General features: G+C 36.2%; 1 protein-coding gene across 1 annotated transcript in view; it reads left to right on the top strand.

The window, feature by feature from the left end:
* Window positions 1-25,317, top strand: part of CNTN6 (contactin 6) — a 395,429-nt gene that overhangs the window by 252,827 nt on the left and 117,285 nt on the right. Inside the window, exons 7-8 of the mRNA XM_006168594.2 lie at window positions 16,196-16,399; window positions 18,398-18,500. Of these exons, the coding sequence (XP_006168656.1) occupies window positions 16,196-16,399; window positions 18,398-18,500 (307 nt within the window). The remainder of the gene's footprint in view (window positions 1-16,195; window positions 16,400-18,397; window positions 18,501-25,317) is intronic.

A 25,317-nucleotide genomic window follows, 5' to 3' on the forward strand; every position in this document is an offset into this window, starting at 1 on the left:
CTCTCTTTCACTCTCTGGTGAGTACATGTGCCCTCTGGCAAGAAAAAAAAAGTGAAAATTAAAAAAAGAAAATGAATTAGAAGTTAAGCATATTTTATTCAGTATTACTATAGAGTATCATGGTATTATGCTCACCTGAAACATTAAGAGAGAGATACAGTACTTTCAATGCTATCTTGAGATTTCTTGTGTACACACACACACACACACACACACACACACATATATATCAAGATTATTTATTTATTTATTTGGGAACATGCTCTCTAGAACCAAAACTAATATATATGAAATATCAATATATTTACATAGATACATATTTTATCTATGTATCTATATAAATATATATGACATATATATAAGAATATATATCATATATATATATATATGATATATATATATTAGTTTTGGTTCTGGGAAGCACGTGCTCAGTGGAGAGAGACAGAAAGAGAGAAATAGAGAGAGACAGACAGAAAATGAGAAAGCACCCTCCAGGTGGGGATGCTCATAGAGGTTTTTGCTATAGAGTGCATGCATTTGCCAGAAAGACACAGAGAGACAGAAAACAAGAAATCACCCCCCAGGGATGCTGGCCATGTTGCAGTCCCTTCTCTTTCATTCTCCTCTTAGGGTCTTGGGCATGCATGCACATGTGCCCGATGTGAATTTAAGCCACCAGGTCTGGGACTTGAACCATGGTCCACTACATGGGAGTCCAGCAATATAGCCATTATGCCAACTTCTAGTACCATGCCTGGTGTGATTTTTCAAACCACAGGGTCTGGGACTCAAAGCATGCAGTTGGCTATATAGGATTCAGCCTCCCTAACCTCTGTGCCACCTACCTGTCCTAAAATAATGATAATATTGTTGCAGAGCACACAAAAATTGTTCAGGCTTTTGATAGTGCTTACTTTTTAACCATATGAAAAATAATTTCCTAGTACCATATCCTGAGATTAAAAAAAAATCGTATCTATTTGTGCTGCACATATATGTCATTTTATGCTTTGATATCAGTCAAGGGGTTTTGACAAAATTAATATTGCTTTTAATTTTGTTTAATCAGATAGAAATCTAAAATTATTTTAGAAATATAAAATAATTATAAGTGAATAAGTTAGATATGTAAAACAGGAAAATATCCAGACAGGAGAAGCTTTCCTTTGTTACCCTACCACCTACCAATATCAAAGGATGTACTGAACTTTTAAAGCGCACCAGGCACAAGTACATGTAACCCCCAAATCCAAGAAGGACAGTGGAGAAAAGATTGTGGCATGACCATCCCCTCAGGGGGTGATTTCTCACTTTCCCTCTCACTGTCTCTTTTCTAGCAATTGCACACACTCTATACAAAAGCCTGAAAGAGAAAGAAAGAAAGAAAGAAAGAAAGAAAGAAAGAAAGAAAGAAAGAAAGAAAGAAAGAAAGAAAGAAACTAGTCTCCATAGTGTTAGAGGCCAGAAAAGCTGAAATTTTTAAGCCAAATTTTGGAGAACTTACTTCTGTTATCTTTCTGTGCATAGCCAGTCAGTGGTCTTGAGTCACATAAGTAGTTCTGAAACAAGTGAGAAATCATATTAAACCACATATTAGCAGAACATCCTGGGTTCATTGTACTTTCTTTCAAGTACTTCACAGAACTACTTGCAAAACATATTTTAACAAGACAGGTCTTTCAAATATATTTTAGTTTGTGTTTTATAGAAATTATCTTATGGGAAAGTAAGGAAAATTATCAACATGGCTGAATCCTACACATTTATCCTGTAAAGAATGGCATTGGGTTCACAACAAAACAAGAGTGTCTCGATGGATTTTCCATGTAAATAATTGTCACCAAGCAGTGGAATCAAGTAATCAATATAAACCAAACTGAACAGGTGCTATTATATAGTTGTCCTTTCTTCTGTAGAAACAAAAATAGACTTGACTTTAGCATAGGCCTTTTTGTAGATGTTTTCTACCCAATTTTTAAGGTAACTTAAAATGCAGAGGTTAAAATACTATCCCCCTAGGAAGGAGGATTTTACAAGGGAAGGTTATTCTGGTGGAAAATGTAAAGGAGCCCAAACAATAATGCCAGAACACAATCATGGCTACTCTACTTTATTCTCTCAAATGTGATCTTTGGAAGCAGCATAGGATTCATCTCTGGAGTAGCAGGTGGCATGGTGACTGAGGCACTGGACACTCCCACATGGATGACCATGTTTTGAGTCCTGGACCTGGTGGCTTACTCTGTCACTTCCTCTCTCTGTCTTCCTCTCTCTGGTCAAATTAAAATAAATGGATGAATAAATAAAATTAAATAAATAATTCTTTAAAAAAATTTTAAAAATAGGAGTCATTTCTACTCCCCAAGAAGAGAAGCACACTCATTCCCTTTTTTCGCCAGAGATGAAATCAAGAATTGTAACTAAATATCTGCCACACTCAGTCTTTATTCCCAAAATACCTAACTCTAAATACTTCAGAGAAGGAGCCAGTTGGTGTGAGGTAGTTAAAGCAGCTGGATCCCACATGGCTGACTGCACAGTTCCATTCCTGACCTGGCAGTGTGAGAAACATTCCAAGTACATGTGTATGCATGCGCAAAATCCAGAAAGGAGACTGGAAGAGGAGAGGTTGAGGTGTGGTCATCCTCCCAGGGGGATTTCTCAGTTTTTCTCTCTATATATAGTGAGCACACATGCCCTATAGTAATTTAAAAAAATAAAAGGAAATTAAAATTTTAGACAATTGTGGATTTAAATTTATTTTAATTTATGAGGAGGTGAGGCCGGCAGGTGGCGTGGTGGTTAAAGGCTCTCGACTCCCACATGGCCGACCAGTTTGAGTCCTGAACCTTTTGGCTTGCTCGCTCACTCTCTCTCTCTTTTTCTCTCTCTCTTTCTGTGTCTCCTCTGTCTGTCTCTGGTCAAAAACTGAAAAATAATAATAATAAATAAATAATTCTTAAAAAAATAGTTTATAAGGAGGACACCAAGAAGACTAAAATGCACATCTAATTACAAAACTTCATTGAGATTCCCCATTAGACATCTCTTTCTTTTTCCTAAACTGTCTTATTAGGTAGGCTATGACTTTCTCATCTCCCAAACAATCTCTAAGAATCCCTTCTATTATTTAGGATAAGTTTTCTCTTTAATTTTGAGACCTGTCTTAGAAAAAATACAACTTTCCTTTAGCTTTTCAGTGCTTGGCCAAAACAAATTTAGCAGTTGGCCATATAACATTTTGTTTTGTTTTGTTTTTCACTGTGTTTCAGGTTCACAGGACATAAAAAGAAAATACAATATATAGTTTAATTATTTATTTGATGAGTAGGAGAATTGTGACTGAGCCTCTGCTGAACTTTGAATCCTAGGCAGAGAGTTCTTTTCATCATGGATTCTCATTCACCTCAAGAGTGAACTTAAGAGCCTCAGCCACTGTAACAAAGAGTTCTGCACAAACCATTTGCACCAGGGCTGAAAACAGAACTTCTTCTAAATTTTAGAATCAACATAAAACCCTTCAAGCTAAACCTATAAGATGAATATGAAAATAAGTAATTGGGGCACCAGCAGTTTGCGTAATGGCTGTCACTGGACTCCCATGTAGTTGACTGAGATAAAAGTCCCAGATCCAGTAGCTTAAACTCATGCCAGGTGAGTGTCAGTGTGTGCCTAAAATCCTGAGAGGAGAATGGAGGAAAAGGGATTGAGGCGTGGCCATCCTCCCAGGGGGGTGATTCCTCATTTTTTGTCTCTCTTTCTTTCTGGTGAGTGTGCGCACCTTATAGAAAAAAACCCTCTCCAAAAAAAGAAAAAAAAAAGAAAAGAAAAGAAAGAAAAGAAGCAATTGGTAGGTCTTCAGGGGCTCAGTTAGTTTGCCCAACCCCATATGACATTTTATTTTTTAAAATGACAAAATTAAGAAATTATGCATGAGGACCAGCAGATAGTATAATGGTTATGTGACTGGACTCCCACATAACCAACTGCAGTTCAAGTCCTGTACCCGGAGGCTTGAAACTGACACCCAACACATGTGTATGCATGCCCAAAATCCCAAGAGGAGAATGGAAGAGAAGGGATTGGGGCATGACCATTCCCCCAGGAGGTGATTTCTTACTTTCTCTGTCTCTCTCTCTTTCTCTCTGGTGAACACACACTCACTATAGCAAAACATATTTCTAAAAAGAAAATAAAAAAATTATACATGTTGTCTCAAAAAATTAAAATCATATGTACATGAAATAATAGTTTCACTATGCCAAGGGTTAGGTACATTCTTTCCCTTTATTTTGTGGATATAAAACTCTCAATCCCAGGCTTCTAACAAGAATAGGTTTACATTTTGTTTTAGAAGAAATGTTCATCTGAATTTCTCCTCAGATTCAACTTTTAGGTTGGTGGAATAATTGAATTTATGCCAATAATTTGGATCATCTATGTCTGTAGCAAGAAGATAGCACTGTTGTCTGAGCCGTGTTTGCATTTGCGTCAATTAAAATGTTGACAATTCAACTTAAATTGAAAATCATTTCAAGCAAAAGCTCAATATTTTGTTATAAAATAAAGAGGAAAATTACATAGAGAAAAAGTGCTAAATTTGTATATCCCCTTCTTCCCAGTTGGTGTGTGTGCTATTTCTAGAGTAAATGAAAGTGGTGTCGTCTTAGTGAGTAGGTCAAATTGGCAATGAATATGTTACCCTGGGGCTCCTTGAATATGTAAAAGGCAGACAGGCCCAATAGTTGCTTGTGGGTATAATCATCATCATAATAATGATAATAACCATCATTACTAAACTTGTACGCTCCACATTTACTCAACAAATATTTATTGTGTTCTTACTAAGTGCCTCTTATTTTTCTCAGTTTTGGGGATACAATGGAAAAGAGAAAAGGTCCTTAGCACAATGAATTTTATAATATACATATAAAGGATGAGAGGTGGCAATTAAAGCTAGGGAGAAAAATAAAGGGTATAGGAAATGATAGATGTTGGTATTATACTTGCTGAGGTGAAAGAGGCTTTCTTGCCATCCGCTGAGAGTAGATGTAAAGAAGAGAAAGAGTGAGAAATCTTGAGTCAAAATACTTTGGCATCTGCCAGAGACTTGTGGTGAAACCAAATCTGGTGTATTAGAAAAATAACAATGAGGTTAATGAGGGTGAAGCAAAATGAGCAAGTGGGAGAGTAGATGGGGATGTAAGGTCCTACTTCCAGACATTTGAGGGCCTTTGAATTTTACTCTGAGTGAGAATGGAATGCATTAAATGGCATCAAGCAGAAGAGCAACATGCTTTTTCTGGCTTTCATTTTTAAAATTTACTCTGGAGGATAGACCACAGAAGTGAGAGAATATAAGTAGTTAAAAGCTGATAGCAATAATTCGGTTGAGTGATAATAGTGACATGGACTAGGATGAGCAGCAGTTGGTTCGTTAAGTAGTGCTCTCCAGTATATATTTATATAGTTCTAAATATTTCCTGAAAGATTTCATGTGGATTATAAGACAAGAAAAGGACCAGCAGTTAGCGTAATGGCTATGTTGCTGGACTCCTATGTAGTCGACCGAGGCTCGTGTCCCGGACCCTGTGGCTTAAACTCACGGCGGGTGCATGTGCATGTGTGCCCAAGATTCCGAGAGGAGAAGGGATTGCGGCGTGGCCATCCCCCCTGGGGGGTGATTTCTCGCTTTCTATCTCTCTGTCTGTCTGGCAAGCACACGCGCCCTATAGCAAAAACCTCTAAAAAAAAAAGACAAGAAAGAAAAGTAAAAGAGAACTCCAAGATGGTATCAGAAACAAGGTCTTTCAGCCAAGCAACTGGAAAAACGGAATGTCATTCATTGGAATGGGGGAAGAAGAGGAGGAGCAGATTTTGGGATGAGGGGAATCAGGAATTTATTTTAGGACATGTTATTTTTAGATGCCGATTACATATATGAGGAAACATTTTGAGTAGGCAGCTGAATTACTAGTCTAGAGAGAAAGATCTGCTTTGGAGAACTCTTCTTGGAACTCATCTTAATATTGAGCTCTACAATATGGATGAGAGCAGGATGGCCTCCTGAACACCGGGCACACATAGCTCAACATTTGTTGTATCTGAGGTCATGTAACATTTCCAGAGAAAATATCTCAATTTTACAAATCAAGTAATCCTCTTAACAATATTAGAGCTAACTTGGTCAAGAGTATGTGTCTGGAGTTCAAGGGATCCTGTCTACACACCATTGCATTTATTCTACTGCCTAATTTGTCTGGCATCATTTGGCCCAGACAGACAGTACATGTGAAGTATGCAAGGAGATGGGAGGAGTCATCTTTTTTGGAGAACATGGAAGCACCACTGGGTGTGGTAGATTGGTTTGCCTAAAATCAGTGGACAGATTTAGAACCAGCATGCCAATGACTCTTCATAGTTGACCAGAACCCATAGTTCATTTCTCCAGGTCCCTTGGCCTACATCCTCTCCCTGCATTTTCAGACTCCATTCACTTTTCTTTTTTTCTTTTTTCTTTTTTTTGGGGGGGAGAGGTTTTTGCTATAGGACGTGGGAACTAGCCAGAAAGAGAGAGACAAAGACAGAAAGCGAGAAATCACCCCCCGCCCTGCCGCCACCCCCCAGGGGATAGCCATACCACAATCCCTCCCTTCTCTATTCTCCTCTTGGGATCTTGGGAACACATGCACACATGCCCAGTGGGAATTAAGCCACCAGGTCTGGGACTTGAACTGCAATTGACTCATGGGAGTCCAGTGACATAGCCATTATGCCAACTGCTGGTCCCGAGACTCCATTCACTCTTAATAAGACCATTTTCTCTGCTTTGCAGCTCATCAGACAGAACTCTCCTATTGCCTCTTATTATTATACAATTCAGGGCTTTTCATCATTTACAAGATTCACCCCTTTTTTTTTTTTTTTGAGAGATTTTTGCTAAAGGGCACATGCGCTCATTGGACAGACAGAGACAGAAAGTGAGAAATCACCCTTTGGGGGGATGGCCATGCCACAATCCCTTTTCCTCCATTCTCCTCTCAGGATCTTGGGCACGTACACACACATGCCTGGTATGAATTTTAAACCACCGGGTCTGGGACTTGAACTGCAGTCAACTACATGGGAGTGCTGCAACATAAATAACCATTATGCCATCTGCTGGTCCCAAAAGAGTCACCATTTAGGGAGAATTCTTACTTACAGAGGTTCCAGGTTCGCATTTTGCATTGTTCAGATGTTAATTAGTATCTCTGGATTCTACCCACTAGATGCCAGTAGCACTCCCTCTCTCAAGAGTGAGCGTAAAAAATGTCTCCAGATATTGCCAAATATTCCTGGCTTGCAAAATCATCCTGAGTTGAGAACCACTGGTATAGCCCATCTTTTATATTCACTATAGTAAGCTCACTCACAGAAGATTGAAATTGGAAAGAAAATAGGAAGTCTAGTTCTGGTATATTTGCATTTCATTACTTGCTCAGTCTTCCTTAGAACTGGAGATGTCCCAGCAGTTCACTCAGAAGCTGGCTGCATCTTCATTCCTTCTCCTGGTAGGGTTTGCCAGTGTATTATACAATCAGTGTTAGACTTCTTTGGAACTTAACAATAGCAGAAACCCAGAGGGCCTTACTGAGTGGTCACTGGTAGGCCACAAAGACCACCACCTCCCTGACTGCAAACGGGAGGTGTGTAAATCAAAAGGAATCTAATAAAATCCAGGTGACCAAGAAATAATTGTAGAACAAATGGGCACCTAAATAGAATGTCAGGCAGTTTTCTAAGGTGCATCATAAACTTGCTTAGCATAAATAGCAATGACTTCAACCCAGAAAAGGAATTATCATTCTGGATTAGGTTTTTGCCACTGAGCTGGCATAACTATGATTTAACACTTGAACCAGTCACATTTAACCCCAGAGCACTACATGTTTGGTGTAACGTGCATATATACCATCTGGAATATTCCAAAGGGAGAATGTATCCACTAAACCTGAGCTCTGTACTTGAAATTCTTTATTCTGGGGACCAGCAGATGGTGTAATGTTTACATTGCTGGACTCCCACGTGGTCGACTGTGCTCTGAGTCCCATGCCTGGTGGCTTGAAGCTCACATCAGGCGTGTATATGTGTGTGTGTGTGTGCCCAACGAGAACGGAAGAGAAGGGATTGCAGTGTGGTCATCCTCCCAGGGGGTGATTTCTCATTTTTGGTCTCTCTGTCTCTCTAGTTAGTGCATGCGCCCTATAACAAAAGTCTCTCTCTTAAAAAAAAAATCTTTATTCTGCTTATTTATTTTCTATCTCAAGAAACAAGCTACCAGTTTTGAGATCTGTCCTACCAGTAGAAGTCCTTGGCATCGATGTTTATCATCAGTGGTCTCTTTCACATGAGATACTTCCCCTCTAATAAAAATTACATCCCTTATAATGGGTATAATTGTATATCTCTTTTGTTTGTATTTTAAGTATCACAAGACAAGAAATAGGGCTGTAAATGATGTCAAAACATAATCATGCTCTAGGGAAAATAGAATTTGTAGTATGCTTGAGAGAGCTGCAGACAGACTTCAATTGCTTACTGTAGATCTGCCATTTTTAATAATAATAAAATTGTAGAGGATGGTGTTAACGTGAAACTACAGAAACTGCTTTGGGAAGGACCAATTATCATTCAGCTCTAATGTTACTGCTGAATCATCACAGGGAAAATGCATCATAACCATTAATAACAGATAAATGTCATAGATGATAGAGAAAATATTAAAAAATTCAATGGTTTCAACTTAAGTGGCTCATGAATTATACATTTAATTAAGAAAAGCCAAATGGGAGGGGTTTTTAACTTTCAATTTAGACAGCATCTTTTTTCTTTCTGTATTAAAAAATATACAAATTAAGCACAGCAGCGGCTGATGGTGGAACAAAATGATAAAAGCCCTCTGTCCCACTGCAGGCTGGCTGTTTGGATGAGCAGGAGTCAGCCCATGGAGAGAAGGGAGTGGGAAAGGTGAGAAAGTCTGTGCCTGGAAGGACTTCCAGTTTAACATCTTTACCAATTTACAGAGGGGCACAGAAGGTCACCCAGAGGGCTGTCTGTGAGCTGCTGTTAATTCTCCTCCCCTCTGCTTCTTCGCTTGTAAAATGGAGAGGTTGAGCTGGCAGTTCTCTCGAATTTGCCATCCCAGACCTGTGACTCTATTAGCTGAGAAACAGCCTTGCCTCTACAAGTGGCCACCATTCAAAACTGGGTTGCTAGGCCAGTAGATGACAGGAATGTTAAGGCACTGGATCCCACATAATTGATAGCATGGTTCAAATCCTAGAACCAGTAATTAGAAAATCATGCTGGACAAATATGCTACATGGCCAAAATCCCAAGAGGAGAATAGCGAAGGGATTGTAGTATGGCCATCTCCTCTGGCGAGTGATTTCTCACTTTCCCCCTCTCTCTGTCCCTCTAATTGTCTCTCTCCTCCCAGTGAGCAACATATTCTATAGTAAACTTAAAAACAAACAAAACACCAGGGTGTTTTCCTTATTAGTGTAATTATGCAGAGGAAGCTGAAATGATAGATGGAAACATTTATATCAATGATTTTAAAAGTGCAGTTCCAGACCACAATGTCAGTATCACCTGACCACTTGTTCACAGAGTGAATTCTCTGGCTCCTCTCTAGACTTACGGAATCACAAATTGCCAGGGTGGACCCCAGCAGTCTGTTTTAACAAGCCCTCAATGTGATTCTGAGGTACCTTGTAGTTTTTAAACTTATTTTTCAGAGGGACCCATTTTAGAAGGAAGATTTATTTCTTCATGATTTTATAAGTGTTTTCTTCCCTCCTGATATCATTTTGGAGTAATTTACAATAAGAGATGAACCTTTTGTCCTATGAGATTCTTATGAAAACTGGACACAGGACAAGCAACGTTGATGGAAGAGGGAATGGATAATGAGAACTGGCATCTTAGGTTGTAAGTGCAGATTGGACATGTAGGGATCCTGGGAGTTCAGAGGGAATTCTGAAGGAGAGGAAGAAGAAGAGCTAAAGAGAGAAAACTGACATAGACAAAGAAGATTAGTTATAGATGCATGGAAAAGAAGAAACGTGGCGATCAAAAAAACCCAAAAACCAAAGGATTTGTTGTTGGAAGTTTTAAGTTCTACCCATTCCACATGTTAACAGTATGATTTGGGAAAATTACCTTTACACTCCATGCACCAGTACCCTTTTCTGTATAATGGGCGTATTAGCAATGCCCAATTAACCTCATTAAACAATTACTGGGATGATGTAACAAATGTGTTATTAAAGTGTATTATTATTCTTTATACAGTCTTCCCTATTTCTAGACTAGATACTTAAATATTCTAAATATTCTATCTACTATTGAAGAAGCATACAGCACATGTAGGAACAGATCAGCAAGTTTCAGTAGCTAAGGTAACAATGAATTCACCAAGGGTGAGATGAAAATTACAGTCTCAGGTCCCAAGATTATAGGTTGACGAATACAAAGATTTCTTGGGCACTAGTGGCAACCTGTAATTTCTGTTAAGTGAAAGGGGTTACATTGGATTTCAGAGAGCTAAAGCTTATTTGTTGGCATAAATAGGCATTGAATAAGGATTCCTAAGCTAAAACTTGGCCCTAGGAATTTGCTCTAGATTGTCTTTATTTCACAAAGGTTTCAAAAGATGAGGAGTCAATGACAACAGGGGAATCTGAACTACATTTTTCCCCTCCTCTTTATATTGAAGAAAAACTTACTATCTAGACAACTCTGGTTTCAAACAAAACCCTTTGAGCATTTCTTCAGTGGAGACAAAGCAACAGGCTTAGAAGTGAGGCGGCAAAGGACATCAGTAAGGAAACTTTGAAGCAAGAGACCACATGGAAGGATGAAAGATTCCAGTAGGGACTTGCAAAGGAAAAGGGAGATTCAATACCTGAGAACAAGACAAGAATGTCAAAGCATATTTTCAAAAATAAAAAGCAATTGCATTTATGCATACTACATCTCAAAGTATAGACTCTTATTGAGATCAAAAGAATGTGAGTGGGGTAGATCATTCATAGAAATATAAGTTTCACTTCTCATATAGATATATAATATGCATATATATTATATATATTATTTAATATCCCAAGAAATGATCATCTGTCCTCTGCTTGCATTTCTAATGATTGAGTGCTCATTACCTCATGAATCATTCACTGCTCTCAATCTAAAGTGTTTTTCAGCTAATTAAGAGTCAAATAGCATTTGGTATCTTCCAACAGCCTCTTTTGCTTTCTGGATGTCGATAGAGAGGATTTATTAGACTCTTTGGGCATACAATAGACCTGCATGTGGGCAGCTCTAATATTCTTTCACATTTTTTTTTTTTTTGCCTAGAGTTAAAATATAAGTTTTTATCATCTTTTTGTGAGAGAGCTTCTGGTTTTTGCTACATTTGGTTATCCATTTCTTCATACACTTGAAGTTTTTAATTCCCCTCTTGATAAGGAATGTTTTGAACACGATATTCTAGCTCAACTATATGAGTCATTTGGATTGCGCTGAAAATACAGATTCCTTGACACTTTCCTTAAACATAATGAAATCGAATTGCTAGGAGGAGAGTTAGTTATCTGTATTTTAACAAGCTTCCTTCGTGAATCTAACGTGTACTAGATTTAGAAATCAGTGCTCTGAATAAAACAATACTTCAGTTCAGGGGATGAGAATAAAACATGTTACCCATCTTATTTTTATAAGTTGTAGCTCGTTGTCATGTTTAGCATTTGTGACACTATTCTTAGCCTGCTTTTACTTTTTTTTCCCTTTTATACAAATAATAGATAGTAACTTAAAATTCTAATGTGGTATAAACACATGTTGTAGAGAGGTCTTTCCTTCCCTTTACCCTTAGAAAAACCACCAAAAAACCATTCCTAGGTTTTTAAATATAATAACTTTTATTAACATACACACCAAATTATCCACACTCAAATGCACAATTTTAACTGGGATTGAACTCAACATATTGATTTAAAACGTACTTTTCACATAACAATACAGCTTGGGTTTATTTCTCACTGAAATTACTTTTATAGATTTAATGATACTTTCTTCATTTTCACGTTTCATGCAAAGACATATCCATTGCTATTGTTCCTGGTGATATCTTTACCTCATATCTTGATTATTCCTGGGCATTGTAACAGAGTTCTGTTGGTATAAATGAATTATTATTTTTAATTGATGTCATTTGTGAATCATTATCAGAAATTAATTCTTGAGACCAGCAGTTAACATAATGGCTATGTCGCTGGACTCCCAAATAGTTGACTACGGTTCACGTCCCAGACCTGGAGGCTTAAAACTCATGCCGAGCACGTGTGCGTGCATGCCCAAGATCCCAAGAGGAGAATGGAGGATAAGGGATTGTGGCATGGCCATCCCCCCCTGAGGAGTGATTTCTCGCTTTCTGTCTCTCTGTCTCTCTCTGTCTATCTGGTGAGCACACGCACCCTGTAACAAAAACCTGCCCCCCCCAAAAAAAAGAAATTAATTTTTTAGTGCTTCTCAATTACTTACGGTCCTTTTTTAGGGGGTAGACTCATTTTTTTTTCTTTTTTTCTTTCTTTCTTCTTTCCCTCCTTCAGTTTAGTTTCCTATGTGAGTTCTTAATGATTTATACTTTTTTTTTTTTGGTAAAAGGGACAATAAAATATCAAAATATCTTTCCCTCACTCCCAGTTCCTCCATTATTTTTCTCTACAGGTCAGTTTTAAGCCCAGAATAACTGAAGTCTGTGATGACCCCTCATACTTTTGATAATTTAAATTCAGGAAGCTTAGTAAAGAATGTGTCATTTCATGTTGTCTGTTTCAGCTGAGGAAGACTACTAAAATGCCTCTTCTCTCTCTAGCAGTCTTGCTTCATCACCAGCAGTTAATGTAAATACAGATGATGTATCTGACCTCTGGCTACTATTACATAAGCAGCTCTCTTGGAAGCTGTGATTCCCAAGTGTGTGAATGTCTATCCAGGTGATGATGATCCAGACCTAACAATAGTCTATTCCCCTCCTCCGCCCCCTGTTTTTCTTTCTTCCACCACTTCTTTTTTTTAAAGAATTATTTTATTTTATTTATTACTACCATTTTTCAGTTTGACCATAGAGAAAGAGAGAGAGGGAAAGTGAGAAAACAAGGCACCAGGTCCAGGACTTGAACCATGGTTGACCATGTGGGAGTTCAGCACCTCAACCCCCACATCACCTGCTGGCCACTATTTTTAGACTTCTTTAGACTTAGTTTTATTCTATCTAGTTTCTTCAATACACCCAATTTTTTAACCTTCAGCTAGAACCACAGTTATTAGCCAGCAAGCTTCAATACATGGTAATATTTTCTGGCCAAAATTAAAAATTGTTATTTCATGATCTTTGTGAGAATGTGAAACAACTGGAACTCTCATATATTGCTGGTAAAGTACAGAATCACACTGGAAAGTTATTCTGTAGTTTCTCATAAAGCTAAACATATATCTACTTTATGGATCACTTCTAGGAACTTACCCAAGAAAAATTAAAAATGTACACAAACAGTTTCATGTAAGAATGCTTCTTTCAGCTTAATATATAATGGCTTCAATCTGGAAACAATCCAAATGCTTATCAATAAGAAAGTGACCTGGCAAAGGATGTATTCATACAATGGAACATTACTCACCAATAAAAAGAAAAAAGTACTGATTGTCACAGCAACATAGGTAGACATTAAAAATATGTTAAATAAAAGAAATCAGGCTAAAATAGTATATTGTATTTGATTCCATTTTTATGAAACCAAAAAGTTGCAGAAATAATCTATAATGATAAAAACCTAGTAGCAAGGAAACAGCAGGTGGTGTGGAAGCTAATGTGCTGGACTCCCATATGGTTGACTGCAATTTGAGTTACGGACCTGGTGGCTTGAAATTCACACTGGGTATGTATGCGTGCATGCCCAAAATCCCAGGAAAAGGGAAGAGAAGGAATTGTGGCATGGCTATCTTCCCTGGTGGTGGGAGAACACAATGTTGTACTTTCCCTCTCACTGTCTCTCTGTCTCTCCAGTGAGCACAGTCACCCTATGGCAAAAACCTTAAAAAAAAAAAAAAAAAAGAAAAAAAAAAACTAGTTGCCATTGTAATACTAAAGGATTGAACATGAAAAAAATTTCTGAAGAGATAAAGATATTCTATATTGTATTGGGGATGGTGGTTACCTGGGATATATAATTGTTACAACTAATTAAACTGAACATAAGGTCTGTGTATTATATATGTTCATCATGTGTATGTACACACACACACACACACGTTTACATCTATTTTTATTCACAATTACCTAACAGGTCTTCAGAGATCCACAGATCGATGTTTAATGAAAGCAAAAGGTGCTCTCTTTCATCTTCAAACTCTCGCTCACACTGTTTACTCTCTGAGAAACATTTGTCTGCTCTTCTGTCACTTAGATAGCACTTGTTTGTCTTGCTAGTTCTAACATGGAATCCCTCCTGAAAAATCTTCTGATCACAAATCATTCTAGGTTTCTTCTCTGGGCTTTCTATAATACCTCTGTCAGGGAACCAGCAGTTAGTGTAATGGCTATGTAGCTGGACTCCCACATAGTCAACCGCGGTTCGCGTCCCGGACCCGGTGGCTTACAGCTCACGCCAGGCACATGTGCGTGCATGCCCAAGATCCGGAGAGGAGAATGGAGGAGAAGGGATTGCGGCATGGTCATCCCCCCTGGGGGGTGATTTCTTGCTTTCTATCTCTATGTCTCTGTCTGTCTGGCGAGCGCACACGCCCTATAGCGAAAACCTCTCAAACAAAACAAAACAAAAAAACAAAACAAAACAAAAAAACCTCTGTCAAATGATATGTCATTTCCACATCAAAATATTCACATTTGTAGTAATTAATAGTAACTGTTGTGACCTCTATAAGGCGTAGGTTTTGCTCCATTAAACTTTATAAGTGGGAGCTCAAAAATTATGTAATGAATGAATGAATGAATTCTAAGTCCTGGCAGAGTTTTTTAATTTATATTTTTAAGTTAAATTTTTAATAAAACCACTAAGGATGTCCAATCCTTCTGACTATACGTTGAAAAACATTGCTTCAAAATGAGTGTTACTTGGGGCCTGTAGGTAGCATGGTGGTTAAGGCACTGGACTCCAACATGGTTGTCTGCAGTTTGAGTCCTGGACCTGGTAGTTTCCTTCTCACTTTCCCTCTCACTCTCTGTCTTTCTCTGGTGAGTATACATGCCCTCTAGCAAATTAAAAAAATAATAATAAATAAAATAAACAAATATATATTACTGAAGAAATGTATTGCATATGTTGAACCCCTATTACTTTACATATCCTATAGCTTTGAAAAAAGTTTCATTGGGACCAGTAAATGGCATATGGTTACATCAGTGGACTTCCACATAGTCAAATAACGTTCAAGTCCCAGACCTGGTGGCTTAAAACTCACACTGGGTGTGTGTGCATGCATGCCCGAGATCTCATGAGGAGAATGAAGGAAAAGGGATTGTGGCATGGTCATCCTCCACCCCTGCCCCCCCACCCGGGAGGTGACTTTTCACTTTCTGTCTCTGTATTTCTCTAGCAAATGCATGCACCCTATAGCAAAAATCTCTTCTAAAAAAAAGTTTTATTTATTTTCTTCATGATTGAGAGCATGATCATGAATCCCCATGAGAGAGAGAAAGAGACATATCTTTGACAATATCTTTTTATGCTGTAACTCCTTTCTCCAACCCTCCAGTTCATCAGAATATTGAGCACATGTGCAGATGTCCTGTATGTTTCAAGTTGGTTAGGCTGGTTATTCAGATGTATAGTCTGCCATGTGGCTTCCAGAACTCCAGTTCAGTGTGCTAATAACTACACTACCATCGTAGAGTTTTTCATAGAAAAATGTATCTGCTTATTTCCTTGACATCCTTTCATCACATCTCTAATCACAAAAACCTAGTAATGGGCAGGGTGACTTTATAATTTATAATCAAAATTGAGATATATTTGAATATAAGGGGATATAATTACACTATAATTATACTATTAAAGAGAATTATGACACAGATTTCCTAGATAAGATTGCAAGTAGTAAAGATGTGCATTTTTTTTGTTTGTTTTTTCAGATTTATCTTATGCATGGACTTTCAATGATAACCCTTTATATGTCCAAGAGGACAACAGGCGGTTTGTATCTCAAGAGACAGGAAACTTGTACATTGCCAAAGTGGAACCATCAGATGTGGGCAACTATACCTGCTTCATAACAAACAAAGAGGCTCAGAGAAGTGTTCAAGGACCACCCACTCCATTAGTGCAGCGCACCGATGGTAAGATAATGAATTATCTTGGGAATATGCTTTGTCTGTGACTCTTAAAGCCTGCAGAGTTTTCTGCTTCCCTCTTGTTCAGTGGTGCCACATCGCCTATGAGTTTAAATTCAATTCACAAATATGACAAAAATCAAATATCATTGAAAACATAATAGAAAATTTTATACTTCACCCAATGGTACAGAATATATGATTCTAGGTATGGTGTGTCATCTTTTTTCTAGTATTGGGATTGATTGTCTTTTCTTTGCTTAAGGACTATTCTGTAAGACATAATGTTTGTTTGGGGGAATTGGTGTGTGTGTATGTGTGCATGTGTGGGTACTACCAAATTTATATAACTGAATTAATGTATTCTTAATGAACATATGTTATAGTTTCTCCTTAATGACCGCATTTCTTTTCCATATTTGCCTTTTTTGTTGTTGTTATTCACCCTTTATTCATGTCACTGGCAAAACTGGAAAAATGTTTATGTACAAGGAAAGCAAAGCAAACCAACCTTAATGAGCATTCCAAGACTAAAATGCAGGATCCATACTAATTATATTTCTCTAAGGAATATAATTTGGATTGGCCTCTGACGAGTTTTGTAGTTTAGTCAAGTCTTAGCTGGTACAAGATTTAGAGAGCTAGAAAGTCTAAGGAAGTCATTGAAGTGGAAAAATTCTCTAGTTGATTCCTTAATTAAATGTTCACAGTGGGACATGTAAAGATAGAAAATCTGTTGGTGTATTTTATGATCAGATTCTGGCTTGAAATGCAATACCTCAAAACATTTTTCTCGTTTCCAAAGAGTTTAAGAAAAACAAGAATGTAACACTAATGGCTAACAGAAACATAGAACCAGCTCCATAGAGTTCTTACGATAGAAACTTTTACAGTCTGTAATAAGTCATATATGTTCGCAAGATCTTACTTCAGATTTCAGCAACCGTTAGACCCATTTATAAGTTGTTTCTCCCCTTTACTGAGTATTCTCATAATGACTGAAAGAGCTCAGAGATTTTATCATATTTTTTAATTTTTTTCTGTCTACTGTTACTTTCTACTCCTCCCCTTCTAAATTCCTTCTTTCGTCTCTTTTAATCTTTTCAACATATTATGCTAAAAATAGACCAGTAACATTATACATAATATTAAAAAAACTAATGTCTTCTAAAAATGGATATGCAAGAAATATCAGTTGTAGAAAAATAGAAAAATCTATCAATTTGGTAGACTGAAGTAGAGCTCTCCACCATCTCAGCAAAAAAATCTCTTTGAATATTTTTAATGATCAAGATCTTAAAAATGAAGTATTTTTATTTTGTAATTTTCACATTTTCTGCAGTTGTACTAGCCACCAATAATCCATTAATTTTAGAAATATATTACTCTAGTGTTCGGTAAATAAACAAATAAATAAATGACCAAAATTTTAAAAGAATCTCCACTTTTCATCTATTAAATTAATGAGGATAGCCTAGAGATATATTTCTGTTGATTACAACTCTCAGTAAATAGCATATTTATGATATGGTTGACCCTGTCTTATTCTAATCTTACCCCATTTTCACAAATGCTTATTGGAAATTTTAAAACTGAAAAAATTTTTATGTGTACAGAAAACTCATAGCAGCAAAACTTCATTGCACTGACAGATGAATATTTAACTTAATTAGTGTGATTTCTTCATATGGTTTGCTGCAGAAACACTGATATTTTAGATTAAGAGGTGCTGCATCTGACTTTTTAGTGTTTTCTGAAAATGTCCTTAGTCCTGAACAGATCTGGCTCCATCAGCTCTGTGAAGGCGCTATCAATCATGATTATCTCTGAGGAAGGCTCTTTTTGAAAATTTGGAAGCATTTATAATCTAGGTGTATCCAGTTTTTAATCAGAAATACTAATTCTTCATTAAGACCAAATAATCAAGTTGTGTTAATGAAGCATTTACTTCATACAAAACTTCTATTCTCTAGAAATGCTGCTAGCTCTTTTGATATTTAACAGGTGTGATGGGGGAATATGAACCAAAGATTGAAGTGCGTTTTCCTGAAACTATACAAGCTGCAAAGGATTCATCTGTAAAACTGGAATGCTTTGCCCTTGGAAAGTAAGGTGGTTTTTTTGTTTTGTTTTGTTTTGTTTTTGCTTTATTTATTTTTTTATTTTTCCTGGTTGCTTTAATTTTAAAAACAAAAAATAAAAAAGAAACTTTTTTGTTATTCAAACATTGCTCTAAGGTATATTACCAAATAGATTTCAAATGCTGGGCAATTATGGAGCTCTCTGATTGGGATTTAAGCAAACATGTCTAATACACTGAAGATGATCAGGGCCTCAATTCTTCCCTGAGTGTGCTATTTTCTCTAGTTTGAGCATAATAAGACTCATGTAGGTAGCACTACTGTAAGGCAGTAAGTGCAGTTACCAGAGACAGTGGGCAAGTCAGAAAACCTTCAACATCCTTCACTCCAGCTTGTCCCACATCCAGAAATACATTGCCTAGAGTGAGACAGTCTCCTGGCTTAATTAATCTTCAATTCTTTTGAATGAAAAACCTGCACTGTTCCTTTCCAAAATAGCACTAATTAAAGTCCATCGTTCATAATGGATAATCAGAACTGAGCCCAACCTGCCCTGATGGTGAAGGCATTTTGTTTTACTCAGATAAGCATTTACCTGGAACAGGTCTGGGATACTTTTAAGCCAGCAAAATTTCTGTATTTTTGCATGCATTATCTAGAATGACTCTTTATCCTCTGATAATATTCAGATTTCATTCTTATGCCTGTGAACAACAGGAAACATCAGAAAAATAAAAGAGAGAGAAACTAGACCTGCACCCACTCCCCTTCAAATAATAGTGTATATGTGAATTACCTGGGCACCTGGTTAAATTCTGACTCTGATTCTGTAGTTCTGGGCTGACTTTCTCCATTTCTAAGAAGCTTCCAGATAATGCCTCTTGTCTACAGAGCATTCTCTGAATAGCGAAATACGTTGAGTTCTGAGAGTTTACCTCTGAATCTGAAGGCTACTACTTGTACGTGACTGTCACATTTAGAAATGGTGATTTATTCTCTAAACTTGGAAAACTATCTTTAAAATTCTCAGTCTTTTTACGTTTTTAAGTTTTATTTATTTATCTCTTCTATGAATGAGTGAGATGGAGACAGAGAGACAATACCCACAACAGGGTCTTGATGTCATGATCCACTCCCACCCTCAACTAGCCCTGGATCATGGGCATGTGCATGTCTAACATGCCCAGGGAGGTCTCTGAATATCAACCCCAAAACTCTGCATGTGGGTCAGCCTCACAGACATTACATTTTATGCTGCTCAGCAATTCAAATATAGCTGGCTACTAAATCTTTTATTTTCTTTTCTATCAATGATATTTTATATGTCATTATATTCCATTTCTCATGTTATTTATTTTACATGCACTTAAGAGACCATATTTCACTTTCATACAGTACTGACCTCATAGTGTTTGTGTAATAAATAATTATTGATTGACTAAATTATTCTTAAGAAAGTGACAAATGCAGGCTTTAAATCAGTTTTCATTTGTCTGCCTTTTAAGACATGATGAACTTTCACCATTTTCAAGATTTCTTAGAAGTTGAAGTTTACAAAAAAACAAACGGTCAGCAAAACACTTTGAAAATTTAGATGATTTTTTTTATAATGAAAAATAGCACCCAAAAAAGATTATTAATAGCTTACGCCATTACATTTCACATTCAGAAATTCAGGTTTCTGGAATTATAAAACGTTTTTATATAATATAGCTTTGAAAAGTATTGATTCTAACTCTCAAGAATATAATGTAAATAATTTCGTTTGTTAAGCACTTGTAACTAAGTTTACACACACACATACACACACTCCTCATAATCTTGCAGAGCATGTCATATTTTCATTAAATATGAGAAACTGAGTCTCAGATTAGATAAGTAACCTATTCAATTTTATGCTTATATTAAAAATGAAAGGGCAATTCAAATACAGGCTTACTTGAGTTTAAATTCTAAATTTAGGAACTTTTAAGTAAATGATGAGATTAACTGCCTTCGAAATCATTGAAGACAGACTGAATTCCCAATTTTCTCAAGAATTATCTGATTATTAGCAAACATAGTTATAACCTTTATAAATTTCCATATTCTTATCCAAAAAGGGTTATAATGCTACTACTTTGTAGATTTGTTATGAAGATTAGAATAAATAATATGTGTAATGAGTTAGTTAGTACTGGGCTTAGCATTTAAGCAATAAATGGTCGTTGAATTAATCTGAACCCCAAATTCTATTTCCCTTTGACTTTTGTACAACCAGTGTTTGAGTTAGTGGGGATATTTAAATTTGAATAGTCACATCAGAAAGTCCATAAATTTTCACCTCTCTCCAGGCCACTCTTCTCTCTCTTCAACACTGCTAATAGCAAAGGACAGAAGGCAGCAATCATAGTCAGTTTCAGAATGAAAAACAGGAGCAGAAGGAGAGAAAACTTGATCAATGCAGTCTTTTAATTGCTCACTTATCAGTTTTCTTAATTGGATTTATTCTATATTATTCGAACTTACAGAAAAGTTAAGAGTAATAACTTGAACAACCATGTATCCTTTATACCCTGAATTGATCAGGCATAAACCTTTAAAGTATTCCTTTCCCTCTCCACACAAATGTACATACACACACACAAAACAAAGCAAAAAACAAATGGATGGGCTGGCCCTGTAGCCCAGTGGTTAAAGGAGCTAGAACCTACATGACCAACTGCAGTTGAAATCTTAGCCTGACCAGCTTGAAACACACACACACACACACACACACACACACAGGACATGTGTGTGTGTGCATTGGCCCAAATTCCAATGCCGTAGAGAAATGGAGGAAAAGGGACTGTGGTGTGACTATATCCCACTGGAAAGTGCTTCCTCCTTTTCTCTCTCTCTCTTTCTCTCCCTGTCTCTCTTTGGTGAGTGCACATGCTCCCTAACAAGAAGAAAAAAAAAAAGAAGTTGATAAGTAATAATTTTGCCTGTATTGGGGGCATATTTATTCCACTAAAAACATTGCGAAAGATCCACATCCTTTTTTCAGCACAGCTTGCTATGAAATATGGTGGTAGAAGGTTGGAGAAAGGCATAATCAGGAAATGTCTACCTCTTGACTTAGAGTTCACTATTTGGCTTTGCTATTTTGATGCTGTCACGGGTACATGCTAAAAGAATTAATTGGTAGTATGTGAAAGAAATAGCTTAACAATCCAGTAAGGACAAGTGAAGTCTAGAAATACAGTTTATGAGGTATATGGGGATAATTTAGGAATAAATTAAATCAATTGTTCAATTTTTATTAATCCCTTGGTGATGAAGACAACACATTAAAAATTTATGACCAATTAAGTTGCAAAATTTTAATTTTAAAAACATATTGGAATACCTATAACCTTGATAAAATTTGAACTAGGAAAATTTGAATTGAAAAAAAAAATTAACTTTGAGAATGGAATATCTGATGTATGTGCACGCGCACACACACACACACACACACACACACAACTCTGATTGATAAATCATGTGTTCATTGTTAAGTTTATACAGAAAAGAATTGTGGCATATGAAATAATATTAAATGAGAAAAGGAAAATGATGAAAATTACTTAACTGTACTTCATAGAAAATTGTCAAGGAAGTAATTGATTTAATGAAGCACACTTTTAAAAATTTTATCTGACAAAGTTAATCAATTCTGAGGTTATGTTTATTAAATTAAATTATTAATGAAATAATTTAATGAAATAAAGTGAAATGCAAAAACCTTGCGGTTAAAATAAAAATCTAAAACACCCACTGAGTCAAAGTGGTAGGATTCAAATAACCTGTATAAGAAACACATTTTATATAATTGAATTGTAGATTCATTTCTCATTTCTTCAAAAGGAACAAAATGTATGTGAACATGCTTTGTATATTATGGAAAATACACAAATTTGAGCCAACCAAAACCAGTTTTATATATTCTTGTTAATAGTTTTCAGAAAACAAATTACATTGTGTTTTTTTAAAACATTGCAAGCAGGGCTGGCAGATGGTGTGGTGGTTAAGGGCGCTGGACTCCCACATAGTTGACCAAAGTTCGAGTCCTAGGCCTGGTGGCTTGCTTTCTCCCTTTCCCTCTCTCTCTCTCTCTGTTCCTCTCTGGTCAAATTTAAATAAATAAATAAATAAATAAACAAATAAAACATCGCAAACATACTGAAAAAGCATTTAGTCCATTATAAATTTTGATATGTACCAAATACTGTATTGAGTCTTATAAATTAATAAAATTAACACATATAAAATACACACCCACTAGAATATTATTTTTATAGGTATAATTAACCAACTGAAAATAACACAATTAAACTTATTGCTTTTTAAGTTATAAATTTTTACTTGTAGGTTTATTGCCAAGTGCTTTCAGAAACTCTTTGCATATTAATTATAATATAAATCATATTCTCTGACATCACTTCATGAAATATTGTTCTGCAGCATTTAATTTAGTCTTTTATTTCCAAATATGTATACTTTTTTGTACTATTCTATCTAAATTTCTTTGGAACGCTTCGTAAGTTACTTAACTCCTTTGTGAGATGTCCTATAAATTCAAAACTGAGAAAAGTTCATTGATTTAGGGAAGAATTAAGTTAAAATTATTTTATAGTATTGATGCTAACCAAATACTGTAAACTATACACTTATTAAACTATTGTGTACATATTTTAGTGGTTACGGGGAAGAGGAAGAGAAGAGGAAGGGAGGAAGTCAGTAGTGAATGGGTGAATAGCAGGGTGAGAGAAGGAGGGAAAACAACCAGTTTCAGTGCCCCATGATCATCTGCTTTTTCTCTTAGTAGCTACAGTGTGTATACACACACCAGAGAGAGAGAGAGAGAGAGAGAGCCAAGTGAGCAAGTAAAAGAAAGGGAGGGTGATAAAACACCCCACAATGAGGCATGGTCACACCACACATCTTTGCTTTTCCATTTTTTCCATCCTATTCAGATCTGGGACATGCATACACACACTCCTGACATGTTCTTCAAGCCACGGAGGCAAGGCCTTCAAACTGTGGTCAGCCATGTCATATCTGGCTCCCTTATTCACTAGGCCATGAGGTCAGCTCAATGTCAGTTCTTATTCTCATCAATATTTTATTAAAATTTTAGTACCTAAGACAATTCCTAAAGTACAGATCAGTTTTCATTAAGATATTTGTGGAATGGGCCACATCTACATATGTCATTAGAAAATATTTCCCTTTAATACTAGGGATATTTCTTCTGTTGAAGGTGTATATTATTATTTATTTAATTTATTTATCTTGCTTGGTATCCTCTTAGTTTGTAGATCTATGGTTTAGTGTCTGTCCTTACTTTGGGAAATTTCAGTCATTATTTCTTCAAGTAGGTATTTTGCTCATTTCTCTTTTTCTTCCCCTTCCTTCTATTCTCATTATATAATCTTTTACACTTGTAATTGCTCTTCAGTTCTCAAATATTCTATTCTTTCCCTTTTCTCATCTTTCCTAAGTTTTATTCTCTGTGCTTACATTATTCATCTGTTCTTGCATGTTGTCTACTTTTTCCATTAGAATCATTAGTACATGATAAAAATAATTTTAAATTATTGTGTCTGTTAATAATAATATGATGTCTGATAATAATTTATTTAACTTTAAATTCACAGTCTGGTAATTACAAAATCTTTGGTATAATTGAGTTTGGTGTTAATGGTTGCTTTGTCTCTTCATACTGTATCTTTTAGTATGCCTGGTAAATTTTTTTAAAGAATTATTATTTAATTTTATGTATCATTATTATTATTTTTGAATTTGCTACAGGTATGTGCATTCAGAAAGGCAGGAAGAGGGCATGTGAGAAAGCAAGCTGCCAGGTCCAGGGCTTGAACCACTATTGGTCATGTGGGAGTCCAGCATCTTAACCACCATGCCACCTGCTGGCCCCATGCCTTGTAAATTTTTGTTGAAATCTTGACACAATGTATGTCAAGGACACATACAGAAAAGGAACTGAAGTAATTGAATTTTTAGTGCAAGATTTTATGTTTGTCTAGGAGTTCAGTTATGTTTATTGTTTGCTGTAGATGTGGTATTGGGTGCAAAAATTTCTTTCAGTCCTTCCTTGCTTTATCTCCCCTGTTGTCTTTGGGTTTTCCTAAAGAGTCCTTCTTAAATAGTGTCTGAGGTTTGTAGTTATTTGACCTGTAATTCCTTGCTAATAATTGTAAGAAAAATCTGTTTGTTAGTTCTATTATATCAGTCTCTTATGGATCTGTTTCTATTGACTGCTTTTTCTCCTCATTATGATTCTCATTTTTCTACCTGTTTGAATATCTAGTAATTTTAAGTGGGATGCTAGACATCATAAACATATTTTTGCTGCTGGAATGTGGCATTCTAAAAGCAATACTGTTGGATTTCATTCTTTTAAACAGTTAAGTCACTGTGAATCTGAGTTTTGTGTGTGTTATTATTGAGCTTCTTTCAAGTAGATAGAGAGTATACTTTAAGACTAGCTTACTATTGCTAAATGCTCTGAATGTTTACTAAGTCTTTCTTCTCTTGCTTGATGGAGCTCTAATATCTTCTAGCCCTCCTGGGTTCTGAAGATTTGTGTTTGCTCAGGCTCATGAGGTGCATAGGGTATTCCTACACAGATGTCTAGAACATGTTCTTTTTGTAATGTCATTTTTTAAAATACTCTGCTCTGTAATTCCTGCCTTTTCAGTCTGTTCAAAATTTTTAATCTAATTTTATTATTATTAATACTTAATAATAATTATTAATATTTAATAATTTAATAAATAAATAAAACTGGCCCAGAGGGATAAAGTAAGAAAGCAAGTT

Source organism: Tupaia chinensis, unplaced genomic scaffold (genome assembly GCF_000334495.1).
Source record: "Tupaia chinensis unplaced genomic scaffold, TupChi_1.0 Scaffold145889_1, whole genome shotgun sequence".
NCBI classification, from domain to species: domain Eukaryota; kingdom Metazoa; phylum Chordata; class Mammalia; order Scandentia; family Tupaiidae; genus Tupaia; species Tupaia belangeri.